The 23,956-nt window shown below is 43.1% G+C and overlaps 1 protein-coding gene across 2 annotated transcripts in view; it reads left to right on the forward strand.

Moving 5' to 3' along the window:
* Nucleotides 1-612: 612 nt before the first annotated feature.
* The window catches only part of DMBX1 (diencephalon/mesencephalon homeobox 1), a 38,959-nt gene continuing 15,615 nt past the window's right edge, over nucleotides 613-23,956 (forward strand). The window contains exons 1-2 of one of the 2 annotated variants that reach the window (XM_074961807.1): nucleotides 613-1,456; nucleotides 22,275-22,439. In XM_074961807.1, the coding sequence (XP_074817908.1) occupies nucleotides 22,287-22,439 (153 nt within the window). In that variant the 5' untranslated portion in view covers nucleotides 613-1,456; nucleotides 22,275-22,286. Of the gene's footprint in view, nucleotides 1,457-22,274; nucleotides 22,441-23,956 lie in introns of both variants that reach the window. The other variant, XM_074961808.1, reaches the window with a different exon arrangement.

Genomic DNA, 23,956 nt, shown 5'->3' on the forward strand with positions numbered 1-23,956 from the left:
TATTTAATTTATTTTTCCTCCCTCTTGTTCCTCTCTTTGGACTGATGATTTGTGAAAACCAAATCTCTCACAGTCTGGTTGCGGCTTCTTCCCCTTAAGCAGGGGGGCTGTATTGAAGTGGTCTACAAGTAACCACACATTCCGTCATCCTTACCTTGCTTGGAGTGTGCTCCTTGGAGGTCTTCCTACAATAGGGGAAGGGGCTTCGTTAATTTCCCCCCGGATCCTCTTTGTTTTCTTTTGCAAGAAAGAATGTTTAAAAACAACTAAAACATCAACAATGTTTCTAATAGACCCAGACTAACCTCGACCTCTACAAATCTAGATAACCGCAAACTTCCCTGGGTTGGGGCTGTAGGATTCCCCACTAGGGCATAGGACAACGGCAAGTTCCACTCCCACATGGCGTGATACTTATAGAAAATATCCCAGATACACCTTGTTCCTTCTGCTTTCGCTTGGACACAGAAGCTGCGTGTGAGGGCAGAATCGGGCCCGTGGTATAACAAACATGTCTACATCCCAGAGCCTGTAGAGATGGGTCGGCCTGGCTTTTTTAGCGTAGACGCGGCCAATGTCTTTGCGGTGTGAGAAATAAGACAGCTGTGTTCACTGAAATTTAAGAAAGTGTCCAGAAGTTTGGTTTCCACTGCGATCCTGAGAGGAAAGAAACCAAACTGGCCCCTTTATTCATATCTGAGAGCATTATGGGGGTTTGGATTTTCCCCATAAAGCAGGAGTCTACCTTAGAGTCCTCCTGATGCCTAACCTCAGCCAAAAGGGGTCTGTGTGTGTGTGGACATGTTTATAAATGTGTACACACGTGTCTCTCTGTGTGTAGGCATGTTTATAAATATGTACTCACCTTGCCCACCCCAAATCAAATCTATGTCCCAGATTCGTCACATCCAGCTCTCAGTCCCTATACACAGGATAGAACAGTCTCCCCTCCTCCCACGACTGGCTTCCCATTATCTCCCAGTCATTGAATTAGGCGTTTACACCTGACTAGACTTGGAGTAAATGACTAGTAAGAAGTCTTATTAAAAAAAAAAAAGAAAAGAAAAGAAAAGAAAACCGGGGGTGGAGGGGAGCAGAGAGAAATGTATCCGCAAGCCCTGGTTTGATTGACAGGGTGAAGGACCATTGAAAATCTTGCAGGGTAGCTGCTAGGTCTGTGTGAAGCTCCTTTAAAAAATCCTTCCTCAATCCTCTCCCCCGGTAGATGGCAGCTTCGCTGGACCCTGAGACAACTTGGGAACAAGGCAGGAGAACAGAGGAAAGGGGGAGGCAGGGACAGCAAAGTGCTCAGACTCCTGCTCTTAAGGCAGGTACTCCGCTCCGCTGTCCCAGCCCCTCCGCTCCGAATCCGGTGTCTGGCTACACTCCAGAGTGAGACTTTACACCCGCCGCTTGACCGGGTCCACGGAAGAGATCCTAGGACAACATTCAAAAGGTAAGACGCTTTCTGATCTCCTCCAAGAAAAAACCAGTCACCAGGCGCTTTAACTTGAGCAGTAGGCTTCTCCTTACCTAGCACGCATGGTTTGCCGCTATAGGGGATCCATAAGTGCGGAAAGTTTGCTTTGGGGTGAGGCATTTTGCAGAAGGCTTAAGGGGCGTTACAGAGCGGCTTCTTTCTATTCAAATAAAGTTTTAGGACACGTTTTAAGTGTAGAGTTGTTGTTTTTTTCTCCTTGTAGACACTTCAAACCCCTCCGGGTGTATTTGATGCCCTAACGAATCCTTTGAAGGAAGCAAATCAAATGTAGATGTGTGACTGAGGAAACAGGGGGGGAAAAAAACCACTCTCACAACTCGAGTGCCATCAAAATCCTGTGCCATATGCTTGCCGATTTTGTGGAGTCTCTTAACTCGCCCCTTTGAGAGAGAAAGCTTTTTATTTGTTCTGGTTTTGCTTCATTTGGAATATATTAGTTTACTCCTAAATAAGGTTGTGGGGTATTTTTTCTTTTTTTTTTTAAAAAAAAGAAAGACAAATTTCTTGCAGGTTTTTAAATGTAACTTTCAGCAGATGGCTACGTGAATAAAATTCAGACTCACTGATTCGTTTAGCTAAAGGTTAGGTTACACCGCATGTAAGGAAGCAGGTCACATATATGGGTTTTAATGCTTCATTTCCAATCTCTGAATGTCTGTCAACCTTCCTAGTTTTGGCAGTTCCCTCTTGAGCGCTCCAGATACACATCCGATGAAGTGAGCTGTAGCTCAGGAAAGCTCATGCTCAAATAAATTGGTTAGTCTCTAAGGTGCCACAAGTCCTCCTTTTCTTTTTGCGAATACAGACTAACACGGCTGTTACTCTGAAACCTGACAATTAGAAAAGTGAGAGAGGTTGGTTTAGGTTTGGGCTTGTCTGTAAACACACTTTGCTTTTACCGCTCGAGTCTCTCTCTTTCCTCTTTCTCTCTTGTCTTTTTTTCTTTTTTGCCAAAGGGCCTACATAGCTAACAACGCATCTCTTCATTTATAGGAATCAAAGTAGGAGACTGTAAAATTCACCCTATTTACATAATGATGTTTTAATAAGCCAAACAGCCTGGTGAGGGAGAGCCGGAGGCAAAAATCAGACAGATTCTGGGAAGAGACAAAAAGCCCTTTGCACAAGAAAAGGGGGTGACGGATCCCAGTGTCACTAAAGCTCAGCAGTGGTTGGGGCAGGTCTCTTCTGCCAGGTGGGCATCCGAATGGGAGTGAACATTCGGATTGTGCGTCTGACAGAGTATAAACAAAAACGAAGCCCAAACTTATCTGAAGTTTAACACCGAATTTCCCTCCTCCCGTGCCTTTTAAATGTAGGTCCGCACAACTCATAGTGAGCCCTGCAGGGAAAGAACTGCTCTCTCGCCACGAGTTATCTAACGCAGAACTTGAGCTGGGAGGGTAGAGACAAGACTCCGAGAAGCGCTCGCTTAGGATGTGTATAAACTCAGGACTTGCATTGTCAGGCGCAGTTGATAAATGAAGGGCTCTGCAGTCGAAACCTATTTGCACCTCCATTATCCGGCGAACCAAATGGGGATCCGCATGCATATTTTACCGCAAAAGATCTCATACATCTCAGCCAGAGTCTTCCCTCAGGCCATGGCATAACAGACAGAGCAGGGAAGGAGAAGGATGGGGGCAGAGGGACACGGCATGCATTCATCGCCACTGCTTAGGCAGGGAAGTAAATGTTTAGCCAAGTACCTTCTGTCTAGGCAATCGGCCATTTACACCCTCCCATTCATCAGCAGCACACATGTGCTGAATGCATATACGGGGGGGGGAAGGGGGGTGATACACGTCTCTCCCCTTACACAGAGCACCATCACACGCGTGTGATTACAAGACACGTTACAGAACCTGCAAACGTGAGCATCTAAGTAACAGTGTCAAGTTCTTTAACCACCAAACTCGACCAGGCAGTGGGGTTCTCAGACTCTGGGGGGCGGGGGGGGGGGAGGATGGGATACAGAAGGGACAATGTAGAACACACACGCCTTTCCTTTTTCTGAGGCGCTCTCCTGATGCAAACCCTGAAAAGGGAAGGGGGGGAGCGCACATGGGAATCTGTTCTCTGTGCCCTTGTCCTGAACGGGAAGCTGCTTGTCGGGGCGAGCCGACTCTCGGAAACTTTTGCTAGCTTCAGAAACAGGGACAAGTTGGAATCAGTTGTGCCTCTGAAGGGCAGCCTGCAAGCAGGCCTGCAGCTAAGTGATAACAGTTGGAATCAAGGGCTTTCCCTCTTAAGTGATACAATTATTAATCGAAGGGCATGCTTAATCCTAAAACGATCGAGCCGCTCCGGCTGTCTACTGCCAGGAAACTTCGCGGCCCCCCGCAGAAAAGGTCCCGAGTTCTGGTTTTAATTCGAAATGTGCACGACTTGAAAAAAAAATTAGCTTAAAGCGAACAACTTGGCAGCCTCTCTCTGACGCACCCAGATCAGGTGGGGAAACAACATAAATCCTCCACGTAGGCGCAGAAACCTCTGCCAGATGTAACTCGTCAAAACGATGGGAAACGACGAGGCAAAGACCAATGCGCTTGCTTTTCCTGTGTAAAACCTTTATATTGGTATTTCTGATGTAAAGGAATCCTCTTCCAATAGGAAAAGCCCCTCCTTAGCCACATATTCTTATCTTACAGCGATGGGTGCATTATTCCAGCTACAGATTTGGGGGCACTTTTTGTCTATTGGACATTTCAGCCGAAAATATCCCATCTGTGCTTATACACAAACTCACAGTAGCTTGAATGTCACTTAAGCTTTCTCCAACTACCCCTCTTTTCATCTATCATTTTGTACATGTTTCTGTTGAGACCGATTTGGAAGTAAGACAAAATCTGCGTGTGTATCCAATGATCGGAAGTGTGTGTGTGTGTGTGTGAGTGAAATACATCTACACACATTTATGTGGAATATCATTTAAAAATGATTTCACTCAAGTCTCAGATTCACTTTTTTTTCTCTAACATGAAACAGGAGACTTTATTTCGAGCCTTTTAAATTCTTCAGTCCTTCCTGGGTGTATTTAATATTCACATTTAATTCTCTAGAGTGATTATTTATATCTCCGATGAAGCAGTTTAGTTCAGTTAAGGCAGAACTATATACATATATATAAAAAACAAAAGCCCGCAAAACAGGTCCCAGGCCATCACCCCAGATGAGGTGAACTTCTGACACTGTTGACAACTTAACAAAATAAAACCTTCGGAGAAGGAGAAAACTGAACTGCTAATGTTACAGTCATTTAAACTCAGCATACTGTTTGGGCTAAATGCATCCCCCAGCATCTCAATTTCATTTTAGGGAATGCAAATCAGGGCAGAAAAACTTTTTCCATGTCTCCCTAAATTCAGGACGAAGTGTGTGGTGACTGGAGGGTGGGGGGGGGAAGGATAATTATGTGACAGTTTGAGGGTTAGCTCTCAAAATTTTATTCTAATCTGATTACACCTCTGAAGCGGAAACACCATTTTGTCCACCTCTTCAGAAAACACACACAACTGCTATGATGCAACATGAGGACACTTTCCCGATCTTTGAACTGGTTTCTATTGTTAAATAATAATAATAATTAATTAAATCCCCTTCTGTTCCACTTGGTTGGCTCCTCAAGTTTTCCATGTAAATGACAGTAATAAATATCTAATCATGCCCCCCAGCTGTAGTCCGTTCTCTGAGCAGCCCTCATTAATGAAACATCAAGTCACAGAAAAGTTTGTTGGTTCCTGTAAACGATTTTTGAAACGTTATGAAAACAGTATTTAGGAAGTCACAAGAGGACAACGAAAACTGCCCAGAATTACAGTGCTGCTAATTTATTTTAAAACCAGAAAATGTGCATTTGGGACATTTGCCTCATGGCTAGTTTCGCCTTCTAAATTAGTGACAGTGCACACGAATCATCTTCCTTTTGGCATAGACTGCAAACAGCCTTGAATCATTTAGGGATTTAAAAAAAAAAAAAAAAAAAACCAACCCAGCCGCCCTCTTTTGCAGTTCATCATTACGAATCTTTTAGAAATACCTTCAGAGCAAGCACACTTGTAGCACGTACCGTCTCCCAAACTCTCTCTCTTTTTGGAAAAAGGTTTACAGATAATTGCTAAATATACTGCTGTCAACGCACTGTTTTAAATCTCGTTATTCTAACTAAAAAAAGAGCATTCCCGGAATAAAACCCACAGAAATGAAAGGTAAGAAAGGGCTGCGATGTATTGCAAAGTCTATTTTCTTTTGCAAATGAGAAAAGCAAAGAATTAAACGGAGAGTAGACAAAATAAATGGAGACTAGACAAAACAGAGGACAAATACAGAAGAGACAGAAAGTATAACCCCCTTTGCTTAAAGAATAAACAAACCAGCTTGAATCTGCACACGATCAGAACTGCACTTTTTAAAAGCATTTGAAACGGATCTCTTAAAACGAGATTGTCTCCAAGGGGTTTCTCCACAGAGAAGTGGCATGTGCCCATCAAAAGAATGGTTCCCAAACAACTAATAGGGCCGTAAAGAGCTTTTAATGCTGATGATGAGAAGGATAAGGCTAAAATTAAACCATGAGAGTTGGATTTGTTCTCCTCACGCTAAACAAATGGAGTGATTACATTTCTTTCCAAACGCATCAGTCACACTACATTAAGAAGCAGAGAGCTAATTATCCCAATTAGGAGGCTGATTTATAATTAATGGCTTGGACCAAGTGATAATTGGATGTTAATGGATAACAGTTTTGTCTGGAAGTAGCCTCTAGCTTCCCCTAAGGCAGGGGTTGAGGGTGGTTCCTCCCCCACTTCCCCCCCCCCCCCATTCTCTCTTTCCTCCTACTTCTGCTGGCAGCACAAAGCAAATGAGGAAATAAATCTGTTATTAGCTGATTCAGTGATATCAATCATAATGGAAAGGGCTTGGGGGAATTGCTTTCAAGGAGGTTTTGTGGTTTGAGGCCTGATGCAAACAGGGAGCCAGAAGAAGTAGAATAAATACCAAGCAAAACTGCAAGAACAAACCTTCCAAGTCACTTGCCTACTTGGGATCCTCCCTAGCTTTGGGTGAAGTTATTTCAGGCGGACAGCCCAAGTCAACAGCAAATAGCCCCAGATCCTGTACACAGAACAGATGGCTATTGGTACAATCACTTGTAGGTTAGCTGGCTGTAATCTGACTCCTTATAACTAGAAATACTGCAATGGATTGTCAAAGGTGTCAGTTTTAAACTCATTCTGTTTCCATTTCTGGATTTCACCTCCCCAATTTGCTCCTGAATTTTAAAAATTCCTTCCCTGAGTTTATTTTTAGTGTCACTTCCTCCGGGTTTTAAATTGTGTCACCATCACACTCCAAATCCTGTGATTCCAGGTAAGGGAAGAAATGGGCAGTTTAAATGCCCAGGGCCTGAGGCTGATCTTACTTTCACTTTTTTTTAGCACTACATTGATTTTAGTGGAGATTTAACTGATTTTGAGTCCTTGTTTGGGACAGCATCTAAGCAGGCATACTTAAATCCTCTTGAAACCATTCCCCAGCCTGGAGTGTGCAGTCAGTGGGACAAAAGCACATGCTTAAGTGCTGACCGTTTGCCTGCATCAGCGCCTTTACTGGTCTGATACCAGAATCTGGTAGCAGCTTCCTAACTTGTAATGGCAACCAAGCTTTCAGCAGAACCATTTTTTCATTTCCCCCGATCTATGCAGTTTTAGGGCCAGATTCTGCTTCCATTTACACCAGTGCACCCAGGGGAGTCACTCTGAATTTACTCCAATGTAATGTGAACACAGAATCCGGCTTCATGCCTCCGCTGCAAGCAGAGTACAAACTAAAGGTGTCTTCTACCAACCCCAACTCAAAAATGATGCATTAGAATGGGGGAAAGGTGCAGAAAAGAGCAGCAAAAATTATTAGGGGGGATGGAACAACTTCCATCTGAGGCGAGATGAAAAAGACTAGTCGGCTTAGAAAAGAGACAGATGGCTAAGGGGGGATAGGCCAGAGGTCTATAAAATCACGACTGGTGTGGAGAAACTGAACAGGGAAGTGTTATTTACGCCTTCACATGACATAAGAACTGGGGTCACCCAATGAAATTACCAGGCTGCAGGTTTAAAACTAACAAAGGAAGTACGTCTTCACACAACACACCGTCAACCTGCGGAACTCATTGCCAGGGGATGTTGTGAAGGCCAAAAGTCTAACTGGGTTCCAAAAAAGAATTAGATAAGTTCATGGAGGAGAGGTCCATCAACGGCTGTTAGCCAAGATGGTCAGGGGCACAACCCCATGCTCTAGGTGTCCCTAAACTTCCAACAGCCAGAAGCTTGAACTGGACAGCCGGGGATGGATCACTTGATAATTGCCTTGTTCTGTTCATTCCCTCTGAAGCATCTGCCACCAGCCATTGTCGGAAGACAAGATACTGGGCTAGATGGACCATTGGTCCGATCCTATATGGCCATTCTTATGTTCTTATTTCCACTTAACTGCACTCACAGCCTTGATCTAAATCAAGGTTACTGTCATGAGAAAAGTACCTGGGGGGATCAGGGTGTGTGATTGTCCTTACATTAGCTTTCTAACATTGTAACTTGATTGATTTCAATGGAGTTACTCTTGATCCTTCCTTGTGTGAAAGAAGGATCAGGGCTCTGCATCTCTCTGACCTTCAGGACACATCTCAAAGCTCCTCTTCCCTCCCTGGCATTTAAATAACTGGAAAGGTAAGGGTGGAAAAAATGTGGGAGGGGGTGAATTTGAGTTTTAAGTCACCTTGCTGATTGTGGGGGTTATATTAACTTGTACTGCTGCAGTTAGAGTATGATTTGTGCTGGTCTTTTTACACAGTCACAGATGCCTGAAGTATATGCAGAGTGACAGGTTTCAGAGTAGCAGCCGTGTTAGTCTGTATCCGCAAAAAGAACAGGAGGACTTGTGGCACCTTAGAGACTAACAAATTTATTTGAGCATAAGCTTTCATGAGCTACAGCTCACTTCATCAGATGTAGCTCACAGAAGCTTATGCTCAAATAAATTTGTTAGTCTCTAAGGTGCCACAAGTCCTCCTTTTCTATATGCAGAGTGGCTCTTTCCCAGCTGATCGAATGAATCTAAATAAATCTTCAAGTGTCCCAATGAGAAGCTCCCCTTACCATTCTGGAGAGTCAATTGGTACCTGCTATAGTGCGCCAACAAATCTTACCACAGTCAGCAGGCAGTATGCATCTATCTTTCCTTGGCATCAGCCCCATTATCGGTGTCATAAAGGAACAGAACCAAATGTTAGAAGAGGCTCCCCTTCGGGTCCGGAGAAAGGGACAGTGGCAGGGTGGGCCAGGCAAGTTTTGCACAGCATTTGGTTTTGTAGCCAGCGGATGATTGCAATGGATTTTGTTCCCCAAACCAGCAATCTCTCCTAAACACCAAAGGCACCATAGCAAAGAGGGTGAACTAGCTCAAAAGACACCGGACCTGAATGGGGACCTCTCTCACCTTCAGCTTTATCTTTTGGGTCAAGATCAGAGAGATCAAAGCTAAAAGAAGCTGCCAAAAAAAAAAAAAAAACAGTATCAGCATGAACAGTATTAGGCCAAACTTTTCAAATCTGGTTGTGTGAAATTAGACTCCTAAATCCATATTTAGGCCCCTAAATAAAAGTAGCTTAATTTTTCAAAGGTGGTAGGTGCCTGGAGCTTCCATTGATTTCAATAGGATTCTGAGGTAGTGGGGACTTCTTTAAAACAAAGACACTTTTATTTAGGTGCCTACTTAGGTGAATACTCACTGATCAGTTCAGGAGTCTGTATTTTGGTGTGAATTGTTCATTTGATTTTAAATGAAGGACTTAGATGTAAAAAAAAAAAAAATCACGGTGAGTGAAACGGGAATAGTCCCAGCGACGTCATTAACTACTTTAAAAACAAAATCATGGGAGACCTGGTTGTAGGGAAAATGCAGATGAAAATTAAGAGACTGAAATAAGCCAAAATATTTTCATCGTTATATAGCTGCTGCTAAGGCTGACCTACTTTTCTGAGGTGCCCACTAGATTCCGATTATTGTGAAGATACAGAGGAGAAAGCAACCATTCCTCTTTGTGAGTCTCTATAAAAAGAGAAAAATGGGGATCTAAAAAACTAATTCAAGAAGTGCAATGCTGCAATTTTTTTTAAAGCAATTACCTATCTATTACACGAATTTAACTGGTTGGGTTTATTTTGAGTTAATCCAAACTCTTATTTTTACTGTGGGCCTGATCCAAAGTGTACTGAAATCAATGGTTTCAGAGTAGCAGCCGTGTTAGTCTGTATCCGATGAAGTGAGCTGTAGCTCACGAAAGCTTATGCTCAAATAAATTTGTTAGTCTCTAAGGTGCCACAAGTCCTCCTTTTCTTTTTATGAAATCAATGGGAAGCTTTCCATTGACCTCAGTGTGTGTTGGATCTGGCTCTATAAAACCACTATCGCAGATTGTATAGCAATGCATCTTCCATAGGACTTGGTGTCATGAGTTACAGGTATGGAGAAGAATACGGCAGATAACATTACTTTGTTCTTTTACTTAGTTTGATTCTCTTAGTATTTGGAGGGTGCATGCAAGAATCCTTTAGGATATTCTAAAAGACACTGTGAAATACAAGGTAGAATAATAGGATGGGGTGAGGGTGGAGAGGGGAAAAAATCCTAACAGATTAGTCTATTAGGCCCTGGAATAGTGTCTCAAAGAGAGTGATGTAAAAACCCCATTGTTTTAAGTCTTTTAAAATTAAATTGTACAAAGCTCTGTAAGCAACAATGCTGCAGTGATAAGGATGGGTCTCATGGGTTTATTCTATCTCCAATTTCGGTGGTGCTAAAATGAACAGAGTAAACATGTGTCTGTTAAGGAGAAAGCAGCACTGTGCATCTCCTTGTAAGACATGACACAGGGCTGTCATGCCTGGTATACATTACTTCCTACATTTTAAATTGCCTGCTGATGGGTAGAATTTACCCACCTATGCTAGATTCTTATATTGCGTTCATCACAGTATCTGAGTGCTTAGAGGAATGGGAAGCATTAGATGAAGTTACAATTATCTCCATCTGCTTTATTTCCATGTTGCTATTATTTAAAGTATTGATCCCATAATTAAGGTCACACAAATAGCCACAATATTTTTTCCCCCTCCTGAACTGGTCATTGAGTATTCACCACAGCAGAAATGGTTTAAAGATTATTCCATGGGCAAGAGGGAAACTAGCATTAATCCAATGCCAAAATTGTGAAATCAAGCACAGAAAGGTCAGGAGAGAAGTTACATACAAAAGCTTCTTCTCCTGGGACATTAAAATGTCCTGGAGTTGTAAGCATTGTTGGACAGTCCTAGAAACGTAGGGCTGGAAGAAACCTCAAGAGGTATCTCGTCCATCTCTGCACTGAGGCAGGATTATACCTAGACCACCCCTGACAGGTGTTTGTTTAATCTGCTCTTTAAAAGCCTTCAAAGAAGGGGATTCCACAACCTGCCTAGGTAACCTGGTATTTGGCACATCTTTGCAAGTTTAGAATAAGGTAAAACACTTAATGGCATCCCATTCATCCAAACCAGCTTTAGTATGAGCAGAAACACCTAACAGAAAGTCCACTGTGCATCGCATCCTCATTATTAGCAGTTGTAGACCAAATAAAGCCTTAAGCCTATTATTCTGCTGAACATCCATGGGGGAAAAAAAATTCTTTCTATGCTCATTAAGTTCTCCGCTTCTGAACTAGATTTCTTCAAAACTGGCTTATTCCTTAGATCTCTGTGAAATCTAGAAAACAAGCAATTTTTAAATTTTAAATTGCTTTAGCTATGGGTGAGTTGTTTGTGCAAAAGATTTCTGATCAGAATGTAAGGGGAAAGTGTACATTGGAAAGCTATACATTTAAAACATACATAGACTGAACTCCAATGTCCGGATGCTTTCCAAGAGTCATCATAAGGTCCAACTCAAAAATAATTTATTTGCTGACATTATGAACAAGTCCAAAGGTGCTGGAACAACTTGCATAGTGGGAGTGCCGAGAGCCATGGAACCAAACTGTAAACCCTGTAGCTACTAGAAACCACTTCAAGCCAAGGGGTGCAGCAGCACCCCTAGTTCCAGCATCTATGTGAACAATTGTAAAAAGAGCTCTACCACTTCCACTTCAACGTAACGAATCGACGGGGCTACATAGCTGATTGCAAGGTCAGAGCCCCAAGTCTGGAGCACTGAGGGGTTTTTTCTCCAAGGAGGCATCTTATTACAAATAGGGGCCGTAGGTTCAAGCAGGGTGCCTAATTCCATGCACCTAAAGCCACATTTTGGCACAGAAATAGACAAACATGGGCACCCAGGTTCTCTAGTGGCAAGTGTCCATGGGCCCAATTCTGTAGGGCGCTGATCATGGCAAGGTGTTCTCAACTCCCACAGAGATCAGGATGACATCTCAGAGGATCAAACCCTAAGCTAACACTGAGGCATGATCTTCCATTTAATAGGAGTCAAATACACTGCAGCCACAACTACTTTGCAGACAGAATTAGCCAGAACTTTTCTCATGCTGGATGCCAGCATCCATACAGAACCGTGGGCTTTGAAAAGGTCTAGACCTACCTATTTATGCAGTTTTGAAAACCCTACCTGCCACTTTTCAGAAAAGTCATGTCATTTGCCTTTAAAATAAGCCCATTTTACAGAAACAAATGGAGTGGTAGGCATCAGCCAGACAAACCTGTGCAAACAAGACTTGTGAACTGCCAGCCAGAAACATGAGAGTGGATTCTTTGGTTTTTTGCATATAAACTGTCAGGTTACACATCTAAACTGCTTGTAAATTGACAGTCACTTGATTGCACGGTGCTTTAATGCTAATGAAAGCCACAGCTGTGAGCCAATGTCCTATTTCAAGCCAAAAAGGTGCAACATGGCTTGAGTTTTATGGTCCTTCAGACATACCGGTGACATAGATTTATAACCGACCAGGCTACTGGAGTATTTGCATTTTAGCTCCATTAAATCTGAGAATGCAACCAAAGCTCTCTTCATCAACAGTTCTGCTGCAAGCACTATATTATAACCCAGTAGATCAAGCAGCGTTACAGATTTAACTTCCACGACGGCACATTTACCATTATCCTTATGAAAACTGTCTTCAGACATTTCCGTTTTGTCCTGATCCTTCATGGCTGAAACCAGTAGTAGTTCTATTGTTGACTTCAGTGGAAGCAGGATGGGACTCTAAGACTATGTCTACACTATGGCGGTAACTCGACCTAAGTTACGCAACTCCAGCTATGTGAATAACGTAGCTGGAATCAGCACGGCTTAGGTCGACTTACTGAGGTGTCCACATTGAACTGGGTCGACGGGAGACGCTCTCCTGTCGACTTACCTTACTTCTCTCATTCCCAGTGGTGTTCCAGGGTCGACCGGAGAGCGCTCCGCCATTGATTTAGCGGGTCTTCACTACACCCGCTAAATCGACCCCTGGTGCATCCATCACCGCAGCGTCGATCCTGCAGCAGTGTAGACCTAGCCTCAGTTTGGATCCAGAGTAAAATTCCTAATGCTTTCAACTTCCTTTGGCAGATAAGGAACCCTTGTTACTTTGACTAAGAATGTAAGAGCTTTGAATAAGATTGCGACTATATGGACACATTTTCCCAATTATTTGGTTTCATTTTTAGGGTAAGAATAAGGGAAAAGAAAGGGAGGCATAAAATATGTATTTACACAAACCTACTGTACCTGTAAACACACAATTGAAATATTCAGTTGACAACTAGTGTGGTCAAAATAAGAGACTAGGTGTCAAGACAACACTTGGGTTCTAGTCCCAAGTAACTTGCCATCCAGTATTGCCAAACTTAAGCATTTGAAAATCAGGAGTCGGGCCCCCAGAATCAGACAATTGGCTCAAAAATCAAGATTTTTAAAAATCATATTTGCAGGTTTCTTTTATTTGCCTTGGGCCACACTTTCATGCTTCTCTTTCTCTGGGAACACGAGAAACTTGCTTCTTTAAATGGAAGCAGAGAGTCTCCCATAGTCACATGACTTCAGGAGCTGGGGCTTTGGGGGGAAAATGCTGGGTATCATAAGAGTCGTGATAAAAGTGCACAGCCTGGCAAACGCTGGCGGGGTGACCTTGTGCAAGTTCTCTCATTCCTTTGCACCCCAGCATATGAACTTGTAAAATCAATATAATCAGAGCTCCCTACCGCATAAGGGTATTGTGAGGTTTGTGGAACATTTATGATACCCCTAGAGATCCTGGTATGATACCTAGAGTGAAAACGATTAGCATTATAAATATACTTCATATGGGGACATCATCGTAGGGCCTAATCACATCAGCCACACCATCAGAGGCTCATTCACCTGCACATCTACCAATGTGATCTATGCCATCATGTGCCAGCAATGCCCCTCGGCCATGTACATTGGCCGAACTGGACAGTCTCTACGTAAAAGAATAAATGGACACAAATCAGATGTCAAGAATTATAACATTCAAAAACCAATCGGAGAACACTTCAATCTCTTTGGTCACTCGATTACAGACCTAAAAGTGGCAATTCTTCAACCAAAAAACCTCAGAAACAGACTCCAACGAGAGACTGCTGAATTGGAATTAATTTGCAAACTGGATACAATTAATTTAGGCTTGAATAGAGACTGGGAGTGGATGTGTCATTACACAAAGTAAAACTATTTCCCCATGTTTATTCCCCCCCCCCCCACTGTTCCTCAGACGTTCTTGTCAACTGCTGGAAATTGCCCACCTTGATTATCACTACAAAAGGTCCCCCCCCTCCCCCCCCCCCCCGCTGGTAATAGCTCATCTGACCTGATCACTCTCGTTACAGTGTGTATGGTAACACCCATTGGTTCGTGTTCTCTGTGTCTCTAAATCTCCCCACTGTATTTTCCACTGAATGCATCCGATGAAGTGGGCTGTAGCTCATGAAAGCTTATGCTCAAATAAATGTGTTAGTCTCTAAGGTGCCATAAGTCCTCCTGTTCTTTTTATAAATATACTTATTATGATATTCCTTAATCATAGCTCTCAAAACTATTGGACAATATAATTAAGATGAAAATCTGCCTAATATCTTATTCTGCGTATTTATATACAAGAGACTAGTGTACTGGGCCTATATGCAAATAATTCAAAATTTCACTCACTAAAATGCTTCAATATCTCATTATTGTTTTCTTAAAATGAAAAATATTGTCATGGTTTTAAGAGACCTTGGAAATGAATGGGATGGGGACAGAGACGAGATGGGGGTGGTTATATCTAAATCATCAGCAAGAAGTTTGAATAGAATTTACGAAAATCCATGTAGAAATCTGTTTTTATTTTCTGTGGGTTTACACTTAGCTGAACAGACGAAGCTTAATTCTGGGATCATTCACATCAGTGCAAACCGGGACGGTAACTCAGTTTAAGTCCCTGTAATTACACAGGTGTAAAAATATTGCAGGTAACTCAGAATGGAGTGCCTCACTTTCCAGAGCTGTCCTCAATAACACCTTTATTCCAGTATTTTAACAAAATCCTTTGAATTTCATTTTTATGATGCATAACCCTCACTCTCTTTGAAGGTTGAATGAGGAAAATGATGGTTTTGCCATATTTCAAATAGTTATTTATACTACATCCACTGCAAAAAAAAAAAAAAGTTTCCTTAGACATTCAGCACATTCTCACAAGAGCAACAAAACTGATTGAAGACTTACTATTTATTATATGATGTGAATTTTGAACCATCTGGATCTTAAAGATTTAAGAAACAAAAGAAGAAATTGCGGAACATGTCTTGCAAGAGTCATTTATTTACAGCTCCCCAGACATGTAATGCATTCAGCACCAAAGACGTACAAAACCTCATATCTGGGGTTAGAATGTGCCTTTTTGCATATATTTTGTCAGATAAGCATAAGCAGAGCAAGTCGCTATTTGTCTCACTGACTTAAAGTGTGGCTGTACCCTAAAAAAGGGAATAAAAAAAAAAGCTAATAAAAATGGGTGAATATTCCCATTTCTTGCCATAATTTTATTTTCAGTGCACCTTATTGACTGGCTGCGATTGTGACAAAAGTGTTATGAATATGGAGATACCATCTTTTATTTCAGTGGGCTTTGAATCAGGCCCAAACTGCTGACCCAAAATTTGAGTTGCATTGAGCACTATATTAACAAATGGATTTTTCTGTGCCCTTTTAGTGAGGGATCCTGCATGATTAAACGCGTTGTTAATATGGAGCTAAATTTGCTCCATTTACTGCTAACCCTACAAACTCAACCTGGAAATCAAGCTGAGTTCTTTCAGGCTCATGAGTCATCCCTAGTAATAAAGATTCTGAAACTGGAACTCAGTTAAGAATTCTGTCTATGATGCACAAGCCAGGCTAGACTCCATCTCCGATGGCTGCTTTTATTTTGCAGAGGTAATGCTGCTAAAAAAAATAAAAATCCATCAATAGCTTATTTTTTGTCACTGCATTAAGCAAACATAGCTCTCCTCACACACCCGGAGCAGTTCTGTTGTGGAAGAAGGAGCACGTTTTTGACAGTCACTCACCTGATTGTAATTGCACTGTAAACCCTGCCATCATTCTGTGCCTGGATCTCCCGTTGAAGTTGCTGGGCTTTTGCAAACTATTTAGTGGCAGGTGGCTAGGTTATCAGATGTGAGTTATCAGAGTTATCAGAGTGAGGAGCATGGTATAAATACCCAGAAGATCTCATCCAATGGAATCTTTTCCCTGACTCCAGTGGGCTTTGGAACAGACAGAGATGACGGATCTAAGTTGACGCTCCACTGAGTTCCATATTAACATTCATTTACCTGTGCCTTTAGTGACATCCCCAACCTGAGGGATTGTGCAGGCTGCTCCTGGATTCCCCCCATAGCAACAGGAGCCAAGAGTCCTTTGCTCTGCTGGGAGGTGGCTGGGTGTTTTTAATGATCATCCCCATCTGGCTAGGAGACTGCAGCCTTTTCTCCCAGGGGCCAAAGCTATCCCCGTTTGTCAACTACAGAATATTATACTTCAGTGCAATCTACACACAGGCTACCTTTGAAGAGTGCTGAAAAATCCAGCTGGTGTAGATTGTGCCCGATTGCTCCTTCCTGTGATCCACACAGCGCTTTCACAGTTCGCACTGGCTTTTACAATTCTGCAGACTGCACTTTGCTCGGAGGTGCAACCCGATCTGCTGATTTTGAGCCTAGAGAGACCTAAGTGTGTTTTGGTCCTGGTTAACCTCCTCTCCTTACATGCTTTCACCACTAAAGAAACACTAGTCCACCTATGGCTCTGAAATTATTTCTGCCATTGCTCCATTAGCATCAAAATGTAACCTTTCAGCGCTTATTAAATAGGCATTACCATGGCACATATCACTGTAGTATCTGACCAGCTGGCAAATATCAATGGATTAAGCCCTGCACCACCACTGTGAGGTGGGGAAGTATCGATTATCCCCTTTCATAGAAGGGAAACTGAGGCATAGAAGTACAGTGACTGCTCCAAGAACCCCACACAGCTCAGAGCACTGTGCCTCAATCACAAGACCATCTTTCCCATCTAATTTCAGGATGTGTGATAAGCCCTGCAGAAGGAGAAAGCTTATCTACATGAGGAAATGGACCAGAAAAGCTGTTGCAGAATAGCACCGAATGGGGGCGTTCTATTCTGAAATAAAAATCATACTATTCTAGAATAATTAGTTGTTTCCAAAGTGGAGTAATTATTCCCGAACAAAGTGACTTTTATATCAAAATAGAGGGTCCACACAAGGAGCTTGTTCTGTAATAGCTCTTTTGGTCAATTTCCCTGTGTAGACAAGACCTCAGACTTTCTCTTGAGGTTCGAATGGGAAAATAAATTGGATTTGCAGGCTGGAAGGAGTATATTTTTTTAATGGACTTTGCTTTGTCAGTTTCATGTAAATTATATTCAAATATGGATTGCTCACTTAGACTACAATGGAGGCACTTTAATCAAATGACAAATTAAAGCAAGCGTACAAAATATTTCTACACTCAGATTTTTCAGTGCTGTAATAAATCTTTAGTTCTAGCTTTTCTTCACGCTATCAGGAACATCTCAGTGAGAATGTGTGTGTTTACCAATATACAATATATTGGCGAAGTGTATATTTACATTTTTAAATAGACATTTTATTTTTTATTAGAAAACCTCCAGGAAGTTACTTTAATAATTTAAAAAAAACCCCAACAACCCAGGACGAAACCCTTTAACGAGGACGCAAGACATTTGTGTGTTTCCTTTGCACATTTTGTACTTAGGACAGAATTACACCCCTGGATACCTGCATCAAATGCCTATCCAGCATTGATTGGGAACTTTGGCCCTGGCCTATTGAACAAATATATAGGGCCACATTGTCAGGCTAGTGTAAATCAGTGTAGCTCTGCTTACATCCCCTGAGACTCTAGCCCGACCAAAGTTCCCCATTCACACAAGCATATGGGCTACATCCTCAATTGGTGTAAACAGAACCACAGTGTTTACACCTGCTCAGGATCTGGCTCTCCACATCCCGGGGAAGCTATGTTAAACTGTACCACTTACTGTAATAGTCGCTCACTATACATGGGACCTAAACCCACCATTCCCACTCACTCCAGTAATTCCATTGACTTGAGAAGGGTGATTTGCATGAGCGAGGGATACTTGGGTAAGTAATGGTTGAAGGATCAGGCCAACAAAAAGCATACACGTAGGGCCCAATCCTGCAAAGTCATAAGCCTCAACCCCAGCTGAAATCACTGAGCTGAGAGCAATGAGCACCTTGCAATCCTCAGTTAGCCAGAGAGTTGGACCAGGCCCGATGGAAGTAAATGGCAGCCTTTCCTTGAAAACACCTTTTTTTACTAATCCCTACGACTCTGCTCAGCCCCAGTAAAACCCACTGTTCCCTGCAGTGTGCGCTACATATAGCAGCAGGACACACTTTTAAGTCCCAACCCCAAAATCCAATGGATGTTCTGGATGCACAAGGAATGCATGGCTGGACCCTATAATGTTTACACTCATTGCAGACAACTAATTTGTAAGAACCCTCCCCTCCCCTCCACCCCCGCAGTCCCCATTTCCTTTCTCCATGACGCAGACCCCTCTTGGCACCTGTGGCATGCACATGCAGGAGTTGCATAGGAAAGGAAAGCTACACCCTATTATTTAGGAGAAGATGAAGGTCCAAGCCCCATTTAATCAATGACAGCTTAGGATCTGCTCCTTTGCTGCCCGGCGTTAATTTACACAAAGTAACACCTAATCAAACTCTGCTTTTATTCTCCAATTGGCTGTGGTTATTACCCAGACCCTCCAGCCAGAGAGAGACATAAAAGATGCATTTGCAGATTTTGAAAATTAAAGCCATCTATACAGCCGGTGGGGAGGATCAGCTTATTTGGTTGCTTAATGAAATATAAAGATTATTTTAACCAATGTAAGCACAATTCGACAGCTTGAGAAACCCAGCGGTGGCTTGATGAATGGCCTTCTCAATTTAAAAAAAAATCGCTGCACTGTGTCTTTTAAATATTTAATTTATTCCGTTTCGGAATGTGCATAGAGGTAAATGACAATGAAAGCAGGCCTATGTGCGATCTCAGTTAACTCACATCTGCTAGATTAAATAGCCTATGAACATAGAACGCCGATATCCCAGCCGGCTCTTTCATATTACTCTGTCTGCCACTCTGTATTTACTAAAAAAAGAAAAGGAGGACTTGTGGCACCTTACAGACTAAAATTTATTTGAGCATAAGCTTTCATGAGCTACAGCTCACTTCATCAGATGCGTGTGGCTCACGAAAGCTTATGCCCAAATAAATGTGTTAATCTCTAAAGTGCCACAAGTACTTCTTTTCTTTTTGCAGATACAGACTAACAAGGCTGCTACTCTGAAATCTGTATTTACTGTGCACGGTTACAAAGAAGTTACATCTGTCATCTGCCAATGCAGCATTCCAGACAGTTATTGAGAAAACTGGAACATCTATTGACTGGTTTCATGTTACTTTAACTATTTGTAAATCTCCTTTTTCAAATGTATGCCTTTTCTTCCAGGCCAGCAAGAAGAGTTTAACACAGAGAAAAGCCTTTTAACAACCAAATAAATAGAAATCTTACCAAAGAAAATGCTTTCCCATTGGAAAAAGTGGGCCTTTATGGAGCCTCACATCAGAACGGCCACACTGGGTCAGACCAAAGGCCCATCTAGTCCAGGATCCTGGCTTCTGACAGTGGCCAATGCCAGGTGCCCCAGAGGGAATGAACAGAACAGGCAGTCATCAAGTGATCTGTCCCCTGTCATCCACTCCCAGCTTCTGGCAAACAGAGGCTAGGGACAGCCAGAGCATGGGGTTGCATCCCTGCCCACCTTGGCTAATTGCCATTGATGAACCTATCCTCCATGAATAATCCTCTCCAATAATTCTGTCTTGCAAGGGGAATTTCCATTTCAGTGGTGGTTTCCAAACACACCAGTTTATTTGGGATTCTAAGTTACAGCCAAAGGTGTACAAACTGCATTAGAAAATAAACTGATCCAAGCTCTGGTTCTCAAAACCTCCTATGCAGATCATGAACCTGGCTTACAGTTGTTTGTAAATACAAATCTAGCTTTTAAGTTGGATGAGCAAATGCAGAAGCTGCCCAAGGTCAGATCCCTCAGCTGGTTCAAATTGTCTTGGTTCCACAGACTTCAGTGGAGCTACCCGGCTTATTATTTATTTTTATTCCAACTAAGAATCTGGCCCAAATACTCGCTGATGCTGCTACCTATACCAGACTCGGGTTCTGAGTTCTCTGGCCCTGTTCACTTCTAGTGCACGCTACTAGAAAATGTCCCCATATACGGAAGACTAGCAGAAGGCTTCTGCACTGCTTAAGTCCCACTTAAGCTCCATTTTGAAGGCTTAAACTAGCACATAGGTTTTGTGTGCACTGTCTGTGCAAGAGAGAAATTTACCCTATAGCATGAGTGATGTGGGAGATATGTTGAGCTGCCAGCTAGTTTTCTTCAAATATAAGACTGAAGAACAGCCTTGAAGTGAATTTAGAACTGTTCAGTATGAAGGCTCTAACACCACAAACTGAATCTAGGTCCAGGATATGGCTGGTCTTGGATCAGGTTTCCATGGAGTAACTTGTCTAGCGTATTAGAAAGGCCTTTCCTTCAATGGCGACAACATGGATGGAGCTTTGTGGAAAACAGGCATATTTCCAGTCTGCCGATTGTTAATCCTGTCTGTACTGATTTCAGTTTGTCTCATGATTGCACAAAATTACTCCAACACTGTATAAAGCCTCAAGAATGTTTCGGACCTATGGAAATATCTCTGTGGTAAGGAACATTCCCCGCATCGATGCAGCAAAAGAACTAGATAGCTGAATAGGTCTTTGATTCTAGTCACGAGTGAAAGACTCCTAGTTTGCTCAGTAAGTGAGATCCCATAAACATCCTACTCTGTTGCAAACTCCCATAGAAAGCAATACAGCTTCTGATTCCAGATGCACAAAAGTTCTATGGATGCCTTATGAAGTCCTTGTAAGTTTAGGTTTAGGTTTGCATTCCAGAAGTCCTCAGGCAATGAGACCTTTGACTGAGGATTCGCACCCTCCTGTGTATTGAGATTCCTTTCCTTGGTGGTATAAATCTTTTACATGGAAAAATGAAAACTTGTTAGGGATAAAGGTGAAATTTAGAGAAACAAGTTGTTGTTCTTTGAGTAATGATGGTTAATTTATTTGACACAATAGATCTATGCAAAGATAAGATTTGGGCTAAATTTTTGCCTTCAGATTCAGACCTCAAATTGAGGTCAATGAGACTTGGGCATGACCTCCAGCACCTGATGGTAGCTCCATGGTTTTCTCTCTCAGGCAGCCACTATCTTAACCTGGTAAATAACCTAAAGAGAACTGTCCCAGCCACTTTCTCTTATTGTAGTTTCTCCATCCTCAGTTGGTGACTGCTATTTCATCTCTATTTAACACCTTCTATTAGAGGATCTCAAATTCCTTTACAGGAATGAGTTAATTCAACCACCCAACACCGCCATGAGATTGGTATTAGCCCTATTTTACAGATGGAGAAACTAAGGCACAGCAAGGTAAAGTGACTTGTTTTGAGTTTGCCCAGTGAGTAAATAGCAGAAAAAAACAGGGGAGGGGGGGTTGGATAGTCTACAAAGCATGTCCTTGATATTGGGGAAACTGAGTCTCTCCAAATGCCAGATACACTCAATTATCAGCAATTTCACCACAAGTTTCTCACACACACAATTTTTTTGCCTTTCATTTAAATGTCACTTGGAAAAATTGTTTTTATTTCCTAATACTATTTTGAGGGATACATTCACATGCTGTTTCCTATGGTGGCAGGTAGGCCTCAGGGCAGGTATCGTGCTGTTTTCATTGCTGACTTTAACCTCAGCATCGCTGTCTCAGGTCCCGAAGCTCACCGCAGTTCGAGGGCCTTGCCATTCATTCAGTGGGCTTTGGGTCAAGACCCATGAGCCTTATTTGTATTTCACGTCAAAGCTTCCAAGGATCTAACTAATCAGACTGTTCAGAGAGGCCGGCAGGGCCCGCAGCGATCGCCTAGTCTGACCACCCGTGTAAGCAGGCCACAGAACTTCCCTCTAAATAACTCCTTTGGATTGGAATGAATGAGTTTCTAACCAGGCCTCTTCTGCTTGGGTTGTTTTAGGGGGAGGCCACCATGCAGCACTATGGAGTGAACGGTTACTCTCTTCACGCCATGAATTCTCTGAGTGCCATGTACAACCTTCACCAGCAGGCAGCACAACAAGCCCAGCACGCCCCTGACTACAGACCCTCGGTGCACGCCCTCACGCTGGCGGAGAGACTGGCTGGTAAGAACAATTTATGGATTTTTGCATTGAGCCTGGCTCACGCTGAGCGAGACTCTTCCACTGTGCAGAATCTTACAGAGGCCTGGATGTTCTATAGCAAACTATATAGATCCCCATGGACAAACATGGCTGGATCAGAGATACCTGGGTAGTCAACTCACCCCTGAGCACAGATACAAACGACGAGGCTCCCGCTAAAGACCCACTAGGTCCTTAGTGTGAAATTCACCCTGGGCAGAGGCCCAGTGCCCCATCTATGTCCTATTTCAGAGCAGAAGTGGGATTGGAGTGGTGCATTGACCTTGTGCCAGCCATCTGCCCTGGGGTGAATTTTGCCCGACGGGCTTAGATACTTGCTTATTCTCTACGTGGTACCATGTTGCCTCTTACACTTGAAGCCCTTGTCCCACCGAGTGCTTGCTCTCCTGCAAACCCTCTTCTTCCATCAGCACTTCTGATGTTGGATCCCTCCAGAGCATCCCTTGCCCGATCTGTCGCCCTGGGGTTTGGTACATCTACATCAGAGTGTAAGAGCTTCAGAAAAGGGACCATGTCACCATCTAGCCTTTGTAAAGCACTGTATCAATGTACAGCACTGTAGAAATACTGAAAGGAGAACTAAGCAGTGCAAGACACCCCACTTATTGGCTTGACAGGATGATGGTCGGGAGGCGTGGGGCAAAGTTAGCAGGGGCAGCAGACAAGAAAATGTCCCTGTGGGACAGGGACTGTGTAGTGTGTGCCCAATGCAGGCTCTGACTCGTTGGAGGTCACTTGCTTGCGACTGCAGTACAAATGATGGACAGTAATAATAATGCCCTGATGTGGCGGTTGCTAGGGGGGCCTGCCCTGAAGAGCTCACAGTCTAACGGGTTTGGCATGGAAAGGCAGATCTTGCTGAGCAGCAGCTGGAGGGCAATTGCATCCCGACCTGTGTTGCAAGAATGTATAAAAAACTAGTTGCTAAGTTGTAAGTAAAACTAGGCAGTCTCCAGCTGACTATCAGAACTCACTGATAAACTAGGGTTAGATGAAGATGAATCTCAAGAACTTTGGATAAGCATCTGGGTGTTTCCCTGGTCCTTGAGGGTATAAATGAGGGATAGACATCTCATGGAAGTGGTGTGGTCTAGTGAATAGGGCAGGGGTTCTCAAACTGTGGATTGGGACCCCATTTTAATGGGGTCGCCAGGGCTGGTGTTAGACTTCCTGGGGTCCGGGACCAAACTCCAATGGCTTCAGCTCTGGGCGACAGGGCTCAAGTTTCAGGCCCCCCATCTGGGGCTGAAGCCCTTGGGCTTGGGCTTTGGCCCCGCCCATCCGGAGCAATGGGGCTCAGGCTTTCGCTCTCCCAGCCAGGGTAGCGGGGCTCAGATTTTGGCCCCCTGGCCCAGGGCATTGGGGCTCAGGTGGGCTCAGGCTTTGGTCCCCCTGGGGTCATGTAGCAATTGTTGTTCTCGAAAGGGGGTCGTGGTGCAAGGAAGTTTGAGTACCCCTGGAATAGGGCCAGGGTGAA

Source organism: Natator depressus, chromosome 8 (assembly GCF_965152275.1).
Source record: "Natator depressus isolate rNatDep1 chromosome 8, rNatDep2.hap1, whole genome shotgun sequence".
Taxonomy (NCBI): domain Eukaryota; kingdom Metazoa; phylum Chordata; order Testudines; family Cheloniidae; genus Natator; species Natator depressus.